We start from the raw sequence: 22,930 nt of genomic DNA on the forward strand, positions 1-22,930 counted from the left end.
CGCTTCACTGGCTCGCCATATTTGTTGGTTACAAAGTCGATTTGGAGGGATACAACATATCTACAAAGTCGGTTTTATCTTACGTATTACAATAAAAAGGAATCCATTAAATTCGTAAAGTTATTGGTTCTTTTAGAATCAAATATTTGTGGGCAAATGACATAGTAAACATGTAATAATGAATTAAATATAACATTTCTGTAAGACTGATGATCGTTAATAAAATAATTCATCTCTCATTAATAAAAGGTTATATACAATTTTAAAAACTGATAAAACAATTAGAGTTTGGACTATTGATAGTTTTGATTGCATATGTAAGAAACAATAAAAAACTATCTTTATTTAAAAATACAGCTTTATCGAAAGGAACCATGTTATTAAATTTCACTGAGACATGCTATGAAACACCACATTTAAACGTATATGGCCATGTTCAAAGTATTATATCAGTTATTTTACACACTCGATTGCACAACTGTTTTATTATGTTATTATACAATACGCTCTGGTTTTCTAAGTTACTGGCTCATATGCATATTATCTTGTCAATCATTAAAGCATTCTTGCGTAATTATACAGCTATGTCATTTAACTTTAATTAATTAACTTGAAATATATACCAATTTCAAAATTATATTAACAATAGATAAAACAATACACTGTCATCAGCTTCAATGAAAACATGATGATTATATCGTTTCAGTTTGGTGAATGAACTCTCTTTTAACATGCATTATATATATATATAATTGTATAATGAATGTTCAGTGAAAAAATATTTCTTTTCTCAAACGAACTTGCTTTTCAACAATCATTATTCAAAACTTTGTGATATTCATTTTTTTCTAACGAGTGACCTCAATAGTGTTCTAAATAAGGAAGAATTATATTTGTTTACATTCATTCACCGACACGCTACTGAAACAATAACAACTTTATCTCCTGTAAAATCATAAACAGGTATTTGTAAAATCCGTAAACATTACAATTTATTCAGTCAATCTACTAAGCCTTTCACAAAGTTTTTTGACGAAGATGAACTGATGAAATTCCATTCTAAAGAACGTAACTTTTTTTGGAATACATTCATGTCACAGTGTTTTGTCATTGACAAAAAAATTATGATTTAAATAAACATTTTATTTAAATACAAACTTTGTTTGGTTTCTACGGATACACAGGTAAACACCACACTCGTCATAAGCATCCTTTAAATTATGAATAATTTATAAATTATTTCGGTTACAACCAAAAGTAACAGACGATATAAACAATATCGATAATCAACGTGTTACTTTAACTGGACCTGTTTTATCAACAACTAACATTAAAGGCTGATTTATTTCTGATAACCCAGGTCAAGTTAAAGTTACTAGTTGTTCATCGCTCTCTTGTATTTCTGTCGGTTTATAATTCCTTACTATGAAACCAATACGCCCTAATAGCCAATATGTTTAACCACCCAAGACGACGAGGATAAAAGGTGTATTTTACCTCAGCTGAAGAGACGTTGTTTTGTACTTCATGTACTGCAATACTTTGCTGCCGCAATATACCCTATTTTAATTATCAGGGTTGTTTGATTATAAAGTTAATCATATAAAGAAGTAACATACATATAATTTTGTTGCATATAAAAGTCGTCATTTTTTAAATTTTATTTGCTGTATTGAAGCTGTTTGTTTTCCCCCTTTTTTCTTTTGATATGCCTGTGAAGAATGAACGGAATATACTCATGGAACTGCAATCGTCCGAGCGCGTTCGGGTGAAAAAAAAAACGGCAGACCGAGTCGGTCCCGTTAACAAGCCTTATAGCCACCAGCCCCTCGCCTAACAACCACCAAGACCCTCTGGTATCCGAAATTAATAGTCCTGCATGGAGCACGCCATAAGCTTTTGGCACTCTTCCCCCATGTTTCCAAGCATATTTGGGAGACTCGGTCTCGCTTGTAATAAAGTTCATAGATTATATCCATTTACCTGGTAGCTATGAAGATTTACCTACATATTTCGAGGTTCTCTCGACGTTCATTCATTGGAGAAATGACCACGTGTCAACGATATGCCATAACGGTGACCAAACAATGGCCCCCGAATAATATGTGGTCATTGTTTTGCCTTCACTTTGGTAGGGTTCTCTTTATACACTATGAACACATTTAGGATGACATGCACGATATTACACTGAAAGTGATGTATGCAAGTTTCAACGAGACTGTAAGTACAAATAGTACAGTGGGATTTTGCAATCGATCTGTAAACCCAATTGTAGTTTTAACGTATAGAACAAGTACACGTGTGCACTGTGCTTCGAAACTTCTTTTTATTTTTCGTAAAATCTATATTATACATGTTATCGTCATTCTAGTCAATGTTAAAAGAACAGTATAGATCTTGACCAAATATACTGAAATAACCTTATTTTCTTTGGTATGCAAATACATGTGTGCCTTGAGTTTGTTTATAATTTAGCTTATCAGAAAAAGGTTTAGAGAAAATATTTCTCTTTGAATAGGACTGTTTTATTTTTCCGATTTTCTTCATATGTAATGGACCGTATACGAAGCCATACACAATCCAAACCATATAAAAAGGATAAGGCAAAGGAATATTAAACAAAGGGAGATAATTAATATACAAACTTTGTTAAAAGTTGCTTATACAATTGTACTTCTTCTTTTAGCTTTTTAACACTTTTCACCATTTCATTGTTTATTTTTTGTTTGTATACAGTTTTCATCTCTGCGTGTTGTTTTTTCTCCAGACTTATTTTTAAGATATTAAGTATTCATTTCATTACTTTCAACATGTATTGCTTTCGTCCTTAAAATATTTCATCGATCATTCACTTCTTTTACTCCAGTGTTTGCGTTATGCTATCAATATTATCAGGGATGTTACTGTTTAGCTGTTTTCCTCCTCTGTTTTGAGTATAAATTTCCTAACTGAAACATGTTTATAATTATGTCACGCATTTAAAAAATCACCTTAAACCAAGGCAAACTTGTTTTCGCCTTAATTCGCCTTCCACGCTTAACTGAACACTTGATAACATGGGTGCATAAGTTGGCTTAACATGACATTCTTCATTCAATATAAGGTATAAACGATATCCGCAACGATTCTATTTTTTGCTCTTAACGTTAACAATATTTACAATATTCACAACAGAAGCAAAAATTTAAAACCGTCGCGTTTTTGAGGCATTGACAAAAATTGGGGCCATAAACAAGATTTGCGACTTTTACAAAACTCACGACATTAACGACCGGCCCAACTCTCTCAATCGAGACGTCACCATATTCGCGACATTCAGATTTGCGACATTCACACGGTTTCCGACATGCAGAAAATGTACGGCATTGGTGACCTTTATTATCATTGTCGTAGCGCTTCATACATTGTAAGTGTTATGAATGTCGCGAATATCGCAAAAACTTCGTAAGCTGTGAATGTTGTAAATTCTTAAAATCTTTCAAATGTCTTAAATGTTGCAAATGCTGTAAAAGTTGTTAATATATTAAATATCACGAAATTTCTAATGTTTTGATTCTCACGAATATCACAAACGCCGTAACTACTGTGATTGCTGTGAAAAGCGACCGACGCGCGATAACGAACGACAGCTGCGCAACAACCCATGTCCGATATTGCCGCGCGTCACACAGGGGCCGCCGCACAACAAGCATCGCACAACAGCCATGTGCAACTAACGTCAACCATTTGCATGCAGCGCCGCAGCCTCGTCCTGTCGTTGAGTTACTTGTGGCAGCAGACAAGCAGCGTCGTCTTGCAGTAAAGATTCCAGAAGCCGACATCCAACATCGGCCTGCAACGCCTCAGCCTCGGGCATTGGTCGCCGGCAACTAACATCGTCCTGCAGCGCCTTAGCCTTTTGCATCATCCGTCGACAGCCAACACCAGCCTGCACCGCCTCTGCCTCGCACCTTGGTCGCCGGCAACCAACATCGGCCTGCACCACCTCATCCTCGCACATTGGCCATAGATAACCGACATCGGCCTGCACCCCTTCAGACTCGCATATTGGCCGCCGGCAACAAACATCGGCCTTCACCTCCTCAGGCTCGTCTTATCGCACAGCTAGCTGTGGAAGACGACCAGCGACAAGGACCTGGTAGAATACAACCTCGGTCTGCCCCAGAGAAAAGGGGTGCAGCTCCAAGGAATCACCTAAACGCAGCCGCGGCTCTTATGCAAAAATGCAGTTTTACCTTAAAGAAGGCTTTAGAAACGCTATGTCGACATACTGAAAGAAATCATTAAATTTACTAATCATTTATGAAGACCAAGATTCCGTAAATCCTGAGCAAATTTTACATCTCCAGAGATTCCGATTGAATGTACATTTCTTGAAATACTAGTAAAACAAAACAAAAATATAAATTACAAATCATCTTTTTCAAACGATACGACCAATGGTAAAATATGCTTTCAATAAAGGGTTGCATATACTTTAAACGTTTAAAAAATCACACAACACTCTTACCTCAGCAGAACGACATGGCACAATTCTGCCATTATAACGATGTACGAGTATGGTGGGTAATTTTTTAATTGGTTATATTTACTATTCCGTAACTGGATGAAAAAGGCGATAAACATGAGTACCATACCGTGGCGAGGTTTGTGTCAAGTTGCGTGCTCCGTTGACAATATATATATATATATGGATGTGTAAGAATGCTCCACTCTCTCTCCCGAAAGGAAGTAAATGTGATAGTGTATATTGAATAAAGGTACAATTTTTAGTTTTTTACCATAATGCCACTTTGAAAATTTGGGGTGATTGGTGATGACACTAACATTTTCATGCGGCCTAAATGTATTCAAGTGCTCTTGAGAAAACTCCTGACTTGCACAAGTAAATTGGCTAACATCGATATCCAGATAGGAATAGGGATATTTAACACATCTCTATTCCAAGTAACACATTATGTATTTACTTTAATCTTGGTACTGAAAAGAATAATCATTTTTGCATATGTGGACGAAAACAGTCATTCGACTATTTTAACTTTGTACCCCTATAGCAGAAATAATGCACCTGTAAATTGTAACAACGCCCCCCCCCCCCCCCCAGGTCCGGGGATATACCGGGGATAGCCCGGGAGATGGGCCATGTTTTTTTACCTTCCAGGAGGCCCCACAATTCCAGGTAAATGCGGTGGATTTTACCCGGGGTTGGCTGGACCGTAGGTCAAAGTACCCGTTATTCCCTGGACCTTGGGGGGGGGGAGCAGTTGATAACAATTGGTAACCATTGACTTGTGCATAAGTGATGTATAATGTACACAGTTTAACATATGTTTAACATATGTATATATATATATATATATATATCAACTGAATAATAAAGCCAAGTCATGAGGTAAAACTAGTAATCAATTGTCAAATATTCTTCAGAAGTGATACCGGTGTACATCAGGGTGACAAAATTTCACCTATTTTGTTCTCAATAATTCTGAGCTATCTGGTTACTTTTTCTATGTCCATCTTCTATTGCTGTAGTGATTATAATGTTGATGTGTACTTAACCATTGTTCTTCTGTGCTACACAAATGTTATTGAATATCATTGTTTGTGGGATATCGAAACAAATAGTACACATGTTATACCGATATTAGTTTGAGCCATTTCCAAGTTCATGTCGTAAATATATTGAAAAAGAGCCAAAATGTTTTGAGTTTGAAATAATAATTGGTTGCCACAAGATGCATCCATTTTTTAATAATATTTCGGTTGTACTTATCTTTTAAACGTGACCTGAATTTGTTAAGCGTGTTATTGCTACGACAAATGTCTGGTAATGTATCATTGCTATGCCTATTTCCATACAGATAGTAGGCCGTTTGTGCCATTTGTTCGCAAAAATATTGAGGCGAGCTATCATTCTTTTGGCGATGAATTAAAATTAACTTAGCATGTTTTACGGATAATTAGTAGAATTCAACCAACTTCAATCTACAGTCTCTGGACTGAAATTCATCCAATTATCCCGGTTAACACTCTAGCTGTTACATTTGTCCTCAGCATTCTTTTCATAGACGGCACAAATATTCCATACTAAAGGTGGACATTCAAGCAAATACCGCATGTACGAGATAACCATTTTGTTGAACGTTTTTTTACCAAATTTGAATTTCAATATCGTCATTTGCACAAAAACTCAGAGGCTAATTTAATTACGTGTCGTATAAGCTAATGCCATGTTAAATTTGATGTAAACTAAAGTTTTAAGTGTTAATGAGGTTCAGTCAAAATAAACGAAGTGCCGAACAACTTGTTTTGATTCACTTTTTCATTATTGTTAGAAATTGTTGCTATAACATGCCCTTTATATGCCTTGATATAAAAAATCCGGATTAAAATCAAAAGACTCTAGTCAATCGCATTCTTTAAACTGATATTTTCAAAATTTTCAACGACAAGTGATTTCTGAGTGCCATATAATATTAAGCAAATCATAACATTTGCCACTCTATTTGCTGAAATCATGATACTGGCTTACCTTAAGGTTCAGTGTAAGTTTGACCTAGAAATTTACTTAAACGAACGTTAGTCCGATTATGACTCGACCTTATGTATCATGCCCCATGTCATACTAGGTTCCCTAATGGCTATTTGCATATGCTTCTTTTAACAAAACATTATATTTAGAAAGACACATCGGTACTTCGAGTTGATAGCTATTGGCTTATATTATATCAGTTGAAATTATTTAAGTCGGTTAAACTTGTTGTCTGTCTTATATTTTTCATGAAACTATCCACATATAGCATTGTGTTCCTTATATTTGCTATGACGTTAGCAACACGGTCTACTGTATTTCCTCATTTGCTTTAATCATTGTCAGTTGCGTTGCTTAACCTACGCCAAGGATTAAAGTGTAAAGAAAATATATACTACAAAACATTGATAATTCTGCAGTAATTATTGCCTCAATTCAGCTTAGTAATCATAGTTGAGCTTTGATTGGTAAATGCATCTAAATCGCGTTTGGCAAAAGGGATGTCACTCATAACAGCGATAACATTCATATTGTATGTGATTCTTATTAGCGCTTATTCGAAAAGGCTGTCAATTCGAAACACAGGATCGATAGACCCTTGTGCGAAATAGTATGTGACACTCACTGACCCTCATTTATGAAAGGATGTTACTTGAAATCAGAGTAACTATCCATAATCCCCAGTACGAGATATTCGGTTATACTTATTGTCACTCATTTGAAAATGATGTCATTTGATATCATAGTATCGAAAACCTTTAGTTCGATATATTCTCTGATTCTTATTGTTGCTCAATCGGAAAGCATGTCACTGTAACTCATTTTATTGATAACCCCTTGAGCGAAATATTCTGTCGGCAATACGATTATAAGTATCTTTCATGACCCAGAGTGCAAGATAGGTTCATCCAAACTCGAGCAAAGGGTGTTCTGCGGAAAATCTTACACAAGCGGCTATGGTAGATGCTTTTTCTCACATCTCAGGAAAACAAAACAGAGTTAAAATATATCTTTTTGCTAGAACTCTTTTGTGCGTAGTGAAACTAATTTGCGTATCCATATTGGATGATTCGTGGTTGTCATCGATATGCGCGCAGTGATTCCGATCATGTAATTAGTCAAATCGTTCTTTAAATATTTCTGAGGAGAGGGAGCGTTGTTTCTTGAAAGCAACGTAAAAGACTTTTTTATGGTGCGAAAAAAAATTAATTTGGATTTTAAATATTGACAACAAAAATGGTTTTCATGATGCTACAGACGACGGTCTTCGACAAGGTAGGTAATTGTGTGATGACAATTAAAAAGGAGTTCCATACGGGTGAGATAAGAATTCCCAGCAGGGACAAAATTTTGAATCTTCTAATCTGAGGAGGGAGCAAAGGATCTCACTTGAAATCAATCCCTTTCATATTGTTGGTGATAATTTGTCACTTGAAAAATCAGTATCAATATTCTCTTATGCGATATATTATGTAATGCTTATTTTCGCTCATTCGAATAGGTCGAAACCATTAATCACAGTATTGATTATATTTAATGCGGAATATTCGATGATACACCTTTTCGCTCGTTTTTAAAAAGAATATCACTCCAACTCAAATATTCGATAATCCTTAGTGCATTTTATTTTGATATTAACCTCTGAACTGCTGTTTAAACAAATAAAAACAAGAATATATGAGTGCAATTTTTTATTAGCGATATGTACAAGCATTGGATAATTACGATGTATGATGTCTTTTTTAATATTTTCTTCAAACAAAGTTCATTTATTCACCCCAAAACACGTTCAAAACATATACGAAGCAACATTCAAAATAACATGCAATGGTCAGTTCTTGACATCACTGACACAGATTGTTCCTGTGTTAATAAATATAATTGTTAAAGGATAAAACAAAAGCATTTAAAACATTTCAATCTTTCAATATGTTTTGAAACAATATCCATGAAGGTAAAGAAAAAAGAAAAAAAGAGATTTAAATGATAGCTGGCAAAGACAATTTATTAAGTTAACCCTAAAACGTATTTTTCCACTCATTTAACGATTTCAAATGTGTCTACAAATATTGTCTATGAAGAACAAAGTCATTTTATTTATCAAAATCAGTATTTGTATAACTATTTTTTTATTATCGTTGGTTAAATGCCTTAAATTACAATGATTACCATGTTAAACCACAACCTACGTCAATAAGCACATAACTTATAAAAGTTAAGTCAAATAATACTCTCTCTCATAAAGCACAAAGAATAGTAAAATATAGAAACTGTGCATGTGTAATCAATCAAATACTAATAAAAGATATAAAACCAAACCGAAACCGGAATATATAATAAGAGAATACAGAAGCTTGCATGGACAATCAATCAAATACTATTAAGATATATTAAGCCAATTCGAAACCGGAACAAATAATAGCCGAATACAATCAATCAAATACTAATAAAAGATATTACGCCAAATCTTACCCAGAATATACAATAGCGGAATATAGATAATGTGCATGGACAATCATACTGGATCTTAACAAATCAGCTGGAAAAGTAATTTATAAAATGGCGACCAAATGGTCAGTAAAGCAGATTGAATAATGTTTTGTTTCATGAAACGTTTTTCAAAGCGTTCCAATTTGTCTCAGCGTTGCGACAATATAATTGTACATAATAAGGGACTTGTCCATAGGTTGTATGTCAGCAACGTGTTTGTTAACAAGATTGTTGCAATTGAGGTATTTTCCTTACTATTTTGAAATAACACAAAACATTAACTTGCAGGTTATCACTTGAAAATAATTTCGTTTATCCAAGCCTTAAGTCATTTAATGTTAATCAGCGTTACTTACGATTTCAAAATAAAGAATAATCTGCAGATGTTTTAGAAATCTGTTGACAATAGCAGTACAGGGTTTTGCTAGGTTTGGTGATGTTTTATCATAGTTACACTCTTTTTGTGAGCATTTTAGATGTACTTATATTGTTGGATGTCTGACCCTTTGAACCGTGATCGAGTCCCGTTATATAGTCGTTATGTGTAGCTCACAACTATCTTTCCATACACACTAATTCGTATTCCACTCGGATTTTATGTGTATGTGAAGAACATGGTGTCCGCAAATTCCATTGTTGCTAAAACAGAGAAAGAAAAACAATTTTGTTACAAAATGTAACTCGTACACATAAGACATAATTACTATATTTCGTCATAACATTTGCATTATGTGGTACTTAGACTCGCAAACTAGTTATGTTTTAACGCAAATGATCAGGGGTTAAACCCTCGTGCATGCCAGAAGGTGGTTTTCCAAGGTACCTTTCCAAAATTGTTGTGTTGTCATCCATCATTAATACAAGTAGTAGTTACTGGTAAAGTTTCATTATAATGCTACACACTGTTAAGTTTGAATATTTTTCAAGTTTTCACTGTATTATTCAAAATGTAATCTAAAATTGACCAACCCATTTTTGCATCCTAATGATGGATGGTTTACCTTAAATTAAAAGGAAAACTTTAAAATACTTACCAGCTGTATAGTCAACTGGCGCCTTGCAACTCTGAGGGTGATACAGAATTACAGGTTTGTCATCAGGAAGTAGTATTGTGCACGAAGAGTTACCATCTTCGATCACTCTCAGATAAGTTTTTCGAGGGTTCGAGCAATTAGCATCTAAATCTACCTGGAAAGGGGTACCACTGAAAAATACAATCTTCTTCTTTTACATTGCTTCCTAAAAATTCCGAAATATAAACGAAAGGTGGCGGAGGAGTACTTTAATTTAATGAATACAGTCAAATTGAGATGTGTAGCCGCAACTGTGGTAAAGGCTTAATTATATAACTTTTAAGTTGCAGTGTTGAAAAAATTAAAGCTAAGGTGAGTGTTAAAACTTAAAATATATCGATACCGCATGATTATTTGACTTTTCGTTGTCTGAAGATGTTGTCAGGAACTGAATAAAAAAGGATGTTTCAAGTATGACGAATGAACGAAAAAATACAAAGAAGCCCGTTCATTCACAAAAAGGATTGTCCAATCGATCCCAAGTCACACATTCCTTTTCTGCATGTGTCATGTTTAGTTGTTACCATTCTTTATTTGAAAAAAGAGCCAGGACAACGAATCGAGTTGTGATTATTTATTTCATAGCTCTTTTTCATAACTGTCTGATATTAAAAAATGTTCGGTCGTGCGAACAAATTCGTATTGGTCAAAAATCAAGACTACACATGAAATCACAAAATGTTCGGTCGTCCAAACACATTTGATATGGTCAAAATTTCAAACTAAAATACAAATCCGATTACTTTTCTTCGGTCTTCCAAACAAATTAGAAATGGTATAGATTAAAAATTATTGGAAAGCAAAATATACATTCCAAAACGTTCGGTCGTCAGAGCACATTTAAATGTTCAAGTTTGAAATGTTCAAAATTGAAAACAATGGAAAATCAAGATATGAAATCACAAAATAATCGGTGGTCCAAACATATTCGGAAAGGACAAAATTTAAACTAACATCAAAATGCTAATTGAGAAAATGTTCGGCGTTAGAAATATATTACGCAAACAGATAGTAGTATTGATTTTAAAAGATTTTTGGCGTTGTACAGAGGAGGAAAACATAAACTAATTAGCCCTTTGCGGACTTACATTTATGAGGCTAGGTTTTGTTTCTAAATGTATTAACAAGTAAACTGTTAGAAATATACACTTACAGCTGTGTATTATTTAACACCGTATGATCTTTTTATTTATAAATATTTATGCACGAGATTTGGAATAATGGCTCTTAGCATTTTTTGAAAAGTAATTATCGGTTTAGGAAGTAGTTGGGGTTTACCTATTAGTTTGTTATTATTTGTTTTATTCTTAAGTTTCCTCATATTAATGCATACTTTGATAAGATTTACCATTTACGTTTTTTAGTTAATTCGGGATTGTTGGATAAGGGTGAGGTTGTGCACACAAATTAGTTTAAACCCCATTAAATTTACATTTTACTGACCATTCAAAGGCGGTACCTAACAATCCTTGATAAACACCTCTAGTTTTATATATTATATGTAGTGTGTGGTTTGTTGAAGTTTTGTGTTGTTGTTCCACGATTCTGGTGTGTGATTGTTTGTTTTAGTGTTCAATGTCATTGGCGTTGACCCTGTGCCATTAAATGGGGTTTCGAATACTGGACTTGTTTCTGTAGTTTTTCATATACATATTGATATTAACAATTCAAATAATATCGTGCGTTTTACAATTAAAAGACAGAATCATCAAAATGTTATGAGTGTGCGTAAAGGATATTGCATAAACTATATACATGCGCTTTTCTATACTTATAACTTACCCAGGCCCAAAATAGAAAGAAGAGTCAACGTCTAGAGTTGACCAGCTGGTGGCGATTAAGGTCGCTGCGGAAAACCAGTTTGTGCTTGTAGATCCAGTACCGTTAAAAGTGATGAACTGTACAACATTGCCATCTTTCAGCAGTGTTATGCTGACCTGTAAAACAACTTCGAAATAAGGAAACGCCTGTTACGGGCTCTCGGTAGGTGGTAATATTCTCGCATTATATATAAATATATAACCGATAACCCCACCGATCATCTGCAAATAATGTTAAACGAAGACAATCCGGGTAAATCTTCCTCAAAAGCCCGACGATTTACCCGAGCAATGACTTATTATACTTCTTTTCATTGTCGGTTTGTCTAAAAATACGCGTAGTAACCTTCGATTTGCAAATATTTAGAAAGGCAATGCAATCTTAGGAGAGCGGTTATGATACTAGGTGGGCTACATGTTAAAAATAGTGTTTGGGTACCATAGGCAATTTGATGACAAATAAATTACTAAAATAAATTGTTCGGTTTGTCTTTAAAGTATCAATAGTTTGTCCGTGGTCAGTTGCATTGAACGTTTGTATAACCTTGATTTTGGCATACCTAGACTAGGCAGGAAATCAGAGCCTGGACAGATAACAGTCAAAAATATCAATTAAGCCAAACATGAATAGATTAGAAAGCTAATGCTAATTCTAACAAAAGGTAATTAAAAAAATAAATAGGCAGTAAATAGATTCGAAAGGTCATGTATGTTTAAGACGAATTGATGAGTTAAATTGTAGACCTCGATTAAATAATATAATACAAAGCGGGAACTTGGGTTGTCCATACCACTGAGATGGCAATTGATTGCCTAAACAGAAAAAATGCAGTATTGGAAATAACATTTTTACAACGACAATATCCAAAGTACTACCTTAATTGCTAAAAACAGGTTCATTTAAAATATTATGTATAATATTACGAAAATAGTTTAAAAGCGTATATTTTCGCCAAATGTAAAAAAACGCAAAAACAACAACAACAATTAAACTATCGAAACAGATGAAAATACCTAGATATCCTATTTTCACTTCATGTATCTATGAGATAGTTAATAAATAATTGCATTTTTCCCATTTGAACTACAAATTGACCAAATTATATTACCAAGAGCAGGATTTGGGTGGTTTGGGGAACAAACTGTCGTGCGAATCAATACATAGTGTAAACATATAACAAATAATCCGACAGTGTCCTTAAGTTTAATTAAGAGTCAATTGAATGATATACATCACCGTGTCTGCAATGAAGTCCATCCAATTGCCCAGTTGAGAAACCCATATATTATAAATGTCTGTGCTATTATCTCCGGCATTGAGTTGAGCCAATACTGAAAAATACAGTACAACTTTAAAACATTCACTAAGAATACCCTTTTAAAACCACATCGTGTGTATATGCATTCAATTTAGTTTAGTATTTTTAACATAATTATTATATAATTATATAAGTAATCCAAGACAATAACAATCGTTTACTTTCACAAGCTTGACAATGATTCACAATGTATTGGTGCAACGTAGCATTACTATAATATTTACACCTCAACTTCCATTCCTTAAATGAACTGTCTTTCGGCAATTGCGTTCATCAATCGATGAACGCAACATCTTCGGATATGTTCGGATCGCAATTTATCGAATGACAATATACATGAAAACTATTGATATTGTTATTGTTTGTATTGTGTCAGCAGGTCCCGTAAAATATAAATTAACATTTTAGAAAGTGTTAAGTTATTATATTTTAAACGTTTTGTTGCAAAAAGTGTTTCAAATTTACGTTTAAAAGTGATTTCAAGTGGTTGATCTTTTCCCGGGTTATTGTGACGTCATTTGAAAAAAAAAGTTTCCGGTAACGGTCGGGTCGTCCTATTTACAATGGGTAAAAAAGGATTACTGAAAGGTAATCCGAAATGAAATGAAGTATTTTTTTTAACGTTTTATGAATGAAATAATGAACTATTGGTGTAAATATAAGGAATGAATGGCGGGATTGATGTCATTATCGGGGATATTAACGCACACTTAGACCAGCCCAATTGCGTTCATACCCCGATAATGACATCAACCCCGCAATTCATCCCTTAAATGACAACAACAGGAGCCAATAATTCAATAATTAAAAAAATAGAGGCACAATGCAAGCGCCCAAACAAAGCGAGAACAATCCAGGGACCGTGGCCCACAGAGTCCACACAATCCAGGGACCATGGCCCACAGAGTCCACACAATCCAGGGACCATGGCCCACATAGTCCACACAATCCAGGGACCATGGCCCACAGAGTCCACATAATCCAGGGACCATGGCCCACAGAGTCCACACAATCCAGGGACCATGGCCCACACACAGAGTCCACACAATCCAGGGACCATGGCCCACAAAGTCCACACAATCCAGGGACCATGGCCCACAGAGTCCACACAATCCAGGGACCATGGCCCACAGAGTCCACACAATCCAGGGACCATGGCCCACATAGTCCACACAATCCAGGGACCATGGCCCACAAAGTCCACATAGAAATTGGCCTACACATCATTTAAAGCCAAACAACGGTCGTGGTCAATTGTACAATACATTGAGATATTATTGCGGTATACGTGTGCTGTAGGACGATTTAAAATCAGTTATGTACATGTTTGTTAAGGATTCGTGCAAATGGTGATTCACTTGATAATACTGATATGACGTTTTGGTAATCTAACTCCGGTGTTAATGCCATAAAAGTAAATCTTGACAACGAAAATAAGATGTCACGTGACTAACACGAGCGTTGCTTGTAATATTATCGAGAATTTTTAAACACACTGGCTCTTATTAATAGTCGTTCGTGTACCGCGCCGTTATAAGTCGCTATGTCTTGGTATATATGTATAAATGCTCATATCAGCTATGTTATTTTGTTAATAATGAGTAACATCAGAATTAATCAAATTACCTTTTCCGCAAGGAGGCAGTTCAACTGGCCGTGTTTCCGTCAGATTATTCCCGCTACATGAGCAGATGTTATCTGGTTCAGGCGTACAATTACGGTTGATTGTCAGGGTACATTGCCCGCAAGTCACCGAGCAGGTCGAATAGTCGGTGCATTCTTCTGAGACCTCCCCGTTTCCGACTGTAACCAATAGATGTAATTTATTGTATGCTAGTAGTAGTAGTAGTAGTAGTAGTAGTAGTAGTAGTAGTAGTAGTAGTAGTAGTAGTAGTAGTAGTAGTAGTAGTAGTAGTAGTAGTAGTAGTAGTAGAAGTAGTAGTAGTAGTAGTAGTAGTAGTAGTAGTAGTAGTAGTAGTAGTAGTAGTAGTAGTAGTAGTAGTAGTAGTAGTAGTAGTAGTAGTAGTAGTAGTAGTAGTAGTAGTAGTAGTAGTAGTAGTAGCAGCAGCAGCAGTAGTAGTAGCAGCAGCAGCAGCATCAGCAATAGCAGTAGCAGTAATAGTAATTACCTAGTCCCATGCATTGTGATTCACATTTGGCTTCGGTTTTGAACGAGTTCGGTCCATTCAAACATTGCGAGGACTGTTCACACTGACACGACGTTGAATTAAAGAAGAACAGTCTTCTCGCCTTAATGTTTTTTGGGCATTTGTTGTGTGTTTTCAGATCGGCGAAGCATTTCTTCTTCATATCTAGAAAGGAAACTTACGATACTAAATTTCAATAGCCACACTCAGTACTAATTCACAATATTGTAGTGTTATTGTGACCAAAACAACTTGCTTAAGAATATTAACAGGACACAAAGGAAAAACATATCTAAGCACAGAATATTCAGATTTTAAAATATATCTTAACAAAAGGGATAAAGAACCACTAGCTGATGTGCGCTAAGAATATCTTTACCACTATTATCCCCGTTAACTCGCAGTGATCCGAAAACTGCGACGAGGGCCACAAGTGTCAGTAAAATATGCATGGTGCTGAAACAGAATACTTATCAATTAAATATGCTCCTTGAACTCACAGCATATTCAATTAAATATAGCAAATCAATCGTTATCAAGGACACGGCGAAAAGCGACAAAATCGTTATGAAAGACACTGATAATCATTCATTATGCAAAGCAGTGTCAATATATAAAACATGCTTGGAAAATAAAACGCAATATAATTTATTAATGTGATATTGTTACAAAAAACATGTTTTCCATCGAGTATTATGAATCCAAACACTTGCCCTCTTTATTTCGAGGAACAAAACAATTATTTGATGAAAGAGGTTTTTAGCCGATATTCCTTTTTTTAAATTACTCAAAATGGTAAAACACAGTGTCTTCAAAAGACCAGTCAAACATCTATATATTGGAAGACACATGTACACATTGCTCGAGCAGCCATATCTTGTCGTGATTAATTAGATATACCGATGTTCAGGTCTTTGTCAAAGTAAATAACGTTATTAATGTAATTGTTGTTAACTTGGAAATATTTTCTATTATGAACTTTAAATTGATACGATTATTCTAATCGGAAAAATTGATACATATTTGCTTTTTTCATTAAGTGTCGCATTGTGCGTACAGGTAAAATAAATATTTTATTTTTTAAATATATCTTTACGTGTCGAATGCTGCTTGTAGGTAAAATATTATATTCTCATTAATTTTATCATTAAGTGTTGGTAGCACTAATACATTCTTGCTCATATTATCATTAAGTGCCCCATACTGCACGTAGGTAGATGTAATATAATTGTGTTAGTTTAATCATTATAGATTTTACAACGATTGTGAGGAAAGTTATGATAACGTATACTAAATCGCTTTCGTTACGCGATGTTACGCGAGAGTGTGGTCTTGTGTTGTGGGGAAAACCGGAGTACCCGGAGAAAACTCACGTGTCCGGCTTGGTGACCACTCACCAAACTCACAAGCGAACATATATTTATTTTTTATCATTGAGTGTTAGATGCTGCATTTAGGTAGAAGTAATATATTATTTTTAATTTTATTATTAAGTGTCACGTGCTGTGTGTAGGCAGAAGTAATATATTTTTTTATTAATTATATCATTAAGTGCCACATGCTGCGTGTTGGTAGCAGTGATATATTCTTGTTAATCACTATGTGCCACATGCTGCGTGTTGGTAGCAGTGATATAATCTTGTTAATCACTAAATGCCACATGCTACGTGTAGGTAGCAGAAATATATTCTTGTTAATTTCATCATTAAGTGCCTGTGGGTCGATTTTACAATTTTTTTTGCTAATTATATCAAATAGTGTAACACATTGCGTGTAGGTTTAATGAAAATTTTCTTACTCATTAAATCCCTGACTGTGACACGCTGCCTGAAGGAAGAGGTAATACGCAATACATAATTTGAAGAAAGAAAAAATGAATCATTGCATACTGCTACTGAGCAATTATTTGAATACATATGTTCCAATTTACTATAACATTTTATTAGAGTTGTATTGAATGATTTGTTTGGGCCCTAACCTTTGCCCTCTAAACAGGATTTACTTTCTAATGTTTGCCTTCTGGGCTTATTCTTGTTTTCATTGTCAGTGTGTGTATTTCACGTGATAAATTGCGTCATAAATGCTACGTCGGAAGGCAATATTTTGCTTTGAAAAAATACTTAACACAAAGATATCTTCGCTATTTCTTAACCGTTTTAAATGAAACATAGCGCAGTCTACGCAGCTTACGGAGCCCTGCCTTCGGCCTTTACCAGACTTTGATTGAGAGTTTAGTTTCTTTAAACACTTCGACAAACCTTTTCGCAATACAGCCGTCTGACGAAGCACTGTCAAAACAATATTTTGGTAACAGGTTTGTCTAAGTGTTTGATGAAACTAATGACTTTATCAAATTTCGTAAATAAAATAAATGTGGGGCTCTTTAAGCGGCATAGACTGCCCTTTAAATTATTTAAAACGGTGTTGTAAATGAAAATTAATATTTGATTTAAGTCTTCATTTTAAGCAAAATATTGCCTTCCGACGTAGCATTTATGACGTAGTTTATCACGTGGTATACACACACTGATTGTATTATCTACAAACAGTCAAATAAATTCAATCTAAGCTTAGTGTAAATACTTTTGAAAAACTTTCAGTTGAACATGCAGCTGCCTATGCCTGTGCAGCCATGTGGCAATTACAGTCTAAATAGACGGGAAAATTTAAGGTTGATTGTTTTATGTGCTCTCTTGACCACTGCACTTATGTCGGTTTGTACTTAAAAACATTGATTGTTTCACTTGCTTGCTCATACACTTGTGGTTATTATTGATTGGCATTTTTGTATTTGCTTTGCAATGTGTTGAAATGATCATTTTTTATTTAGCTTTATTTATTTGTATATAGCTTTGTCATGTATTTTCCTGACAAGATACTTTTTAGTACTGAACCCGAAAAAGGTAGTTCCATTATGTTCTGTAGGTCTCTACTCATTCACTTACATATGTGGGTTTGGCTACGGATGGTAACAGGCATGGGAAAATGAGAGTCCGTGTGGTGTGGGCTACGATTGTTTGATTACATCAATCACTGAATGAAATGTTGACGTCTTGTTTTAGGATGGTGTAATAATTTGACTGAACATGTCTATTATTTATTATGTTATGATATGTAATTTTCATCTTTTCAGAGCACTCAGATCTTATGTTTACGTTGATAAATATGTGACCGTACCTGTAAGTTATAAACAATACGTTAAGCGGGTGCTCATATTGTAGCTCTTTCTAAATGATCACCAATACTTGTCATTTTAGGTTTGTCAGGTTCTCCTCTATGTGTATTTGTGTTCCTTAAGTTATTTCTTGCGTTTAAGGAGATCGTACCTTTTTATTCTCGATACTGTATTCGCTTTATAAGACAGATTTGACAGAAATATGAAGACGCTTGCCTTAAGATTTTCTCAGTTTCACAGTTGACGGCATTTTTTTGGCAAATCAGAAAAATATACAAATGATATTCCATCACCAACATATTTATAACGATGTATAAATACAGGTTCAGATAGCCAGTGTACATTCTGGTAGCAGATCCATTCCGTTTCGCGATAAATGAAAACGCTCATGAAATCCTGTACCGTTATCGATCAACCAATGGCAGAGGCAATAAAACTCTTTAAAAAGACCAATTTCACAGGTTTTGACCACGAAGACACTAGCCGCGATGCGAGCTCATATACAAGATACAGGCATGGGGTAGAGAACATTACCTTTAACAATGCCCTTCACGACTCAAGCTTAAATAGCAGCAAACAAGCATTTCATTTCTCGACTTAAACAAAATATTAAAATTTATGGTGACGATATCCGTAAAAAGGTATAGGTTTAATATGCGAATCCCTGTTTGAAGTTTGGGATTAGGCATTACGCGAGCAAATATTGTATCCGATCGAAAGTGGAGAATTGCTATTAAAGAAATTAATGTTTCTACTATAGCGTGAAAATGAAAAAAAGCTTAATGGCAGAAGCTGCCAATTTAGTCCACGCCGTTGCAAATGCTACCTTTTCGAATAATGAAAAATCGGAATACTTCTACGAGTCTTTGTTGTCAAGTGGAATATGTGGTTATGACGGACTAGCTGGTGTTGTTTTGGGTGTTTTGTGCTGTCGTTCCATGTTTCAGGAATGAAAACTGTTAAGGCATAGCAGACACTTAACCAACATAAGACACACACTGTCACACTGTCACACAAATACAGATTAAACGAACATCAAGGACAAATCACGACTGTTTTGATAACGAGTGTTGAGCATTGTTTAAGAATGATATTGCCGTAAACTGGTTTTCCGATCAATGAAAAGCACACACTCAAAACAAAATCTAAAAAGTATACATATTCCTTTGTCTGATATTAACTGCTCCTTCGTTGTCGTTATTTTGTTGTTATTGGTCGAAACTTGTACAAGGTTATTCAACCCTCTATGATTTGACTATATAAGGAATAACTATGGACTATTTACGTTTTATATTATATATAATGTTGAACTGAATATAAGAAATAAAACGATATTTAAAATCAAAACTGCTACTTATAATACAAATTGCGGTAATATTAGTTTCGTTGTTTAATCTCCAGTTTAATGTTTACTTTTATACACCTGCCATTGGGATAACCCGATGATTTTTCGTGTCTTTTAGAAAACATTCGGCAAAGAGGACTGAAGTAATATGAACTGATATTATAAGGAAGTATTTTCTGCTCTTGCACCAATATGTTCTCTTGACCATTTTATTTGTTTTAAGTAAATAAAAACGCGGCAGATGGATTGAACAAGTGTGAACAATCGTTGGCGAGAGTAAGATGTTCTAGCCATATTTTGTTTATTGAGACTGGTCGACATTTGGGTATCAAAAGGGAAAATGGAGTGTCTAGATATTGCCTTATTAATTTTTATATTAGATGTGTAGACGATGTTTTTCATGATTTTTCTATCAATGTAACACGTTCAGACAAGAAAAGCAATTTTATCTATCCGTGGTACACAGGTAGGCAAGAATTTTAAAACTTCAATAATCTTTGGCCTAAAAAAATATGTCCGTTTCGGGTAACCCGACCCTACCTATAAAAATGCGCCGACCCTAACTATTTTTTTCCGTTTCTGAGCAAAAAAAAATATTTGTTAGCGAATAGAGAGTTACGAAATGCGGATAAATGCAGATTTTAATCAGAATTATTGTTTATATGATAAAACAAATTCAGGCAATGACAGTAATGTAGGAAAGACTGCCATGTGCAAGAAAACACTCTGACAGATTTTGAAAAAAAATTAAAAAAAAAAAAAAAATCCCTACCTACCCTTCCTAGAAATTTTGGGAAGGTTACCCTAAACAAACAATTTTCGGCCTTATGCAAAGTCTAAACGATGACAGAATTAAAAAAATATATCATTCTTTGTAAGTGTAATAATAAAACAGAATAATTACTGCCAATGAGAAAACACAACTACTCGTATATACACATGTTTTGTATTGTATACGCTGTATTTTGTTCGGAGGCCTTTCTTTACAAATAAAATTTGACTTGACTTGACTTGAATCAAAACCAAACATACATGTTACTCAACGGAATCTGCCCGAAAAGTTCAGAAACCAGAAAAATGCATAATAAAGTGTCCTTCATGCAACTGCATGATTTCGTTGCTTCATGATGTATACAATATATCTAAAACTTTGATTTTCCTGTGAACTATTAAGACTATTAACAAAATAAACAAACTATTGCATACGAAAAATACTTACAAGTTTCCTCGTATATTTTAAAAAAAGTTACAAAGTATCAGAGCTGGTGTACAGTCACAATCACAGTAACTTTTCAAAAGGATTTCTCCACTAAACATTATCATATTGATAAGAAATCGAACCCATATGCATATGCGTCAGACGCATAGCTGTTACAATATAATTACATAATATACGCACTGCACACATTTTTTCAACATTTTAATGATTGCTTCTGTACCATGAGCGTACTTGATTATAATTTTTTCAAATGAATTTCTATTGTTTTTATTATAGCTGGAAAAAAGGATATATAAATTAACCAAAAAAAAATTTTCGTTGTGCTGATTTGATAAAAGTTTGATGTTTTACTAATTAAAAACCCCAAATGGCATAGAAGTGTTTTTACGCTTTTTCATTTAAAATTAGCTATTTTTAAAAATATGTTTTCCAATGGCAGACTATTCAAGACTATATTATTCAAAAGTAACACTTTGTGTATGTACAATTTATTCAGCTAAACGTTACGTTTATCCAAATGACGTGAAACTATCTAACACCCTTATCTAAAATGCATTCAAGTCTTTATATCTTTATATGAAATAAAACAACATCCTTAGTGGTTAAGGGTGCTCTTTGAAATCAGTTAAAAACGACAATTTGCTGTCAAATTCATAGAAACTAGTTTTTATCTTGTTCGCTCTTCTTTGCCTATGTATAAAGAACCAGTTTATACATCTTGGTGAGGTGATTTATTTGTTAGAAATATAACCAAATGCCTTATCTCTTATTTTAACATTTGTGGTCAAAGTAATCATAGTGAATGCCAGTGTCCCATCCGTAGACACTAATTACCATTCGTAGACACTGGTTTTCCGTTGAATGCTTTTATGAACAGAAGCAGTTTATATGTCTGATCGAGATGGTTTGTTCTGCAGAAATATAAGATATATTCTTTATCTTTTTGTTTTAAGTTTTGTGAAAGTTATTCTAGTGAATGCCAATGTCCCATCCGTAGACACTGTGTCGCATCCGTAGAACGGGTTTTCTTTTGTTATAAATTGTAACGACCCCGGCCGATGCTAGGGTTGTTCTTTGATAGTGGTTTCGTAAGCACTTTGCTCAACCTTCGCTTTAAAGAGGATTCGTGTATACTTTCGCTTTTATCTTTTCGGTAGTTTGTGCACCCTGCACTTGGATCAGGGTGAAAGGCGAAGAAGCACGTTGTTGAATTAATCGTATTTATTTGCGTTTCTAATAACGCTTTTGCATGAAAAAAGGCGAAAAATTACGCGGTGTGTGCAGTAATCCACAGCAAATTGTGACAATGTCGCGGCTACAGCTTAACAATCGTTCAAATATAAGCAACTGGCACGGCAGGCGAACATGTGCGAAATAGCACTCTTAATATACTAGCATCAGGTACGCAAAGTTTTATTTTGCTCTATTTATCTTCGTCAAAATGTGTATTTACTTGCAAATAATTATATGCAATCTGAAATATGTTTATTGTTATAGCTCTCCTTTCTATTAATGCTTTTGAAGTGGCTCTTTATGTTCATTTTCAGGAAAATGGCGAGAAATGGCATAAAATGGCCTTACAGTTAAAATTCTGGAAATCGACTCTTTTCTAACTAGAAAATTACGGCCCTTATATACTGATTCTGAAATGGGCACGCCCAAATAATTGGTAGAAGATGGGCAATATTGGTCCAAGTTGGGCGTCTGCCCAAATTGTTGTGCTAGAATGGCTCAAAATGTTGGGCGAAATTGTCAGTCAGCAATGAAAAATCCAAGATGGCGGCGTTTTGAGCCAAAGACTTTGAAAATT

At 34.5% G+C, this 22,930-nt stretch overlaps 1 protein-coding gene across 2 annotated transcripts; it reads right to left on the reverse strand.

Moving 5' to 3' along the window:
• Window positions 1–8,208: 8,208 nt before the first annotated feature.
• On the reverse strand, window positions 8,209–21,276 carry LOC128206297 (uncharacterized). Of its 2 annotated transcripts, XM_052908665.1 has the most exons (9): window positions 21,121–21,233; window positions 17,180–17,208; window positions 15,761–15,837; window positions 15,364–15,546; window positions 14,861–15,037; window positions 13,153–13,247; window positions 11,878–12,032; window positions 10,057–10,226; window positions 8,209–9,661 (listed from the first exon to the last, which is right to left on the reverse strand). In XM_052908665.1, the coding sequence occupies exons 3-9, from the start codon at window positions 15,831–15,833 to the stop codon at window positions 9,618–9,620; spliced, it is 897 nt and encodes a 298-aa protein (XP_052764625.1). In that variant the 5' UTR covers window positions 15,834–15,837; window positions 17,180–17,208; window positions 21,121–21,233; the 3' UTR covers window positions 8,209–9,617. The 2 variants fall into 2 exon arrangements, with proteins under 2 accessions (XP_052764625.1, XP_052764624.1); XM_052908664.1 differs by lacking the exon at window positions 17,180–17,208 and having other exon boundaries at window positions 21,121–21,276.
• Between the last annotated feature and the right edge of the window lie 1,654 nt (window positions 21,277–22,930).

Source organism: Mya arenaria, chromosome 10 (genome assembly GCF_026914265.1).
Source record: "Mya arenaria isolate MELC-2E11 chromosome 10, ASM2691426v1".
NCBI classification, from domain to species: Eukaryota; Metazoa; Mollusca; class Bivalvia; order Myida; family Myidae; genus Mya; species Mya arenaria.

Bases quoted from the DNA above. Each gene is read 5' to 3' on its own strand.
- LOC128206297 (XM_052908664.1), bottom strand. From the start codon at position 15,833: ATGCATATTTTACTGACACTTGTGGCCCTCGTCGCAGTTTTCGGATCA. The intron at 15,547-15,760 runs GTAAAGATATTC...TTTCCTTTCTAG, and splicing joins AGTTAACGGGGATAATAGTG to ATATGAAGAAGAAATGCTTC. The intron at 10,227-11,877 runs GTAAGTTATAAG...TGTATTTTTCAG, and splicing joins TCTTTCTATTTTGGGCCTGG to TGGTACCCCTTTCCAGGTAG.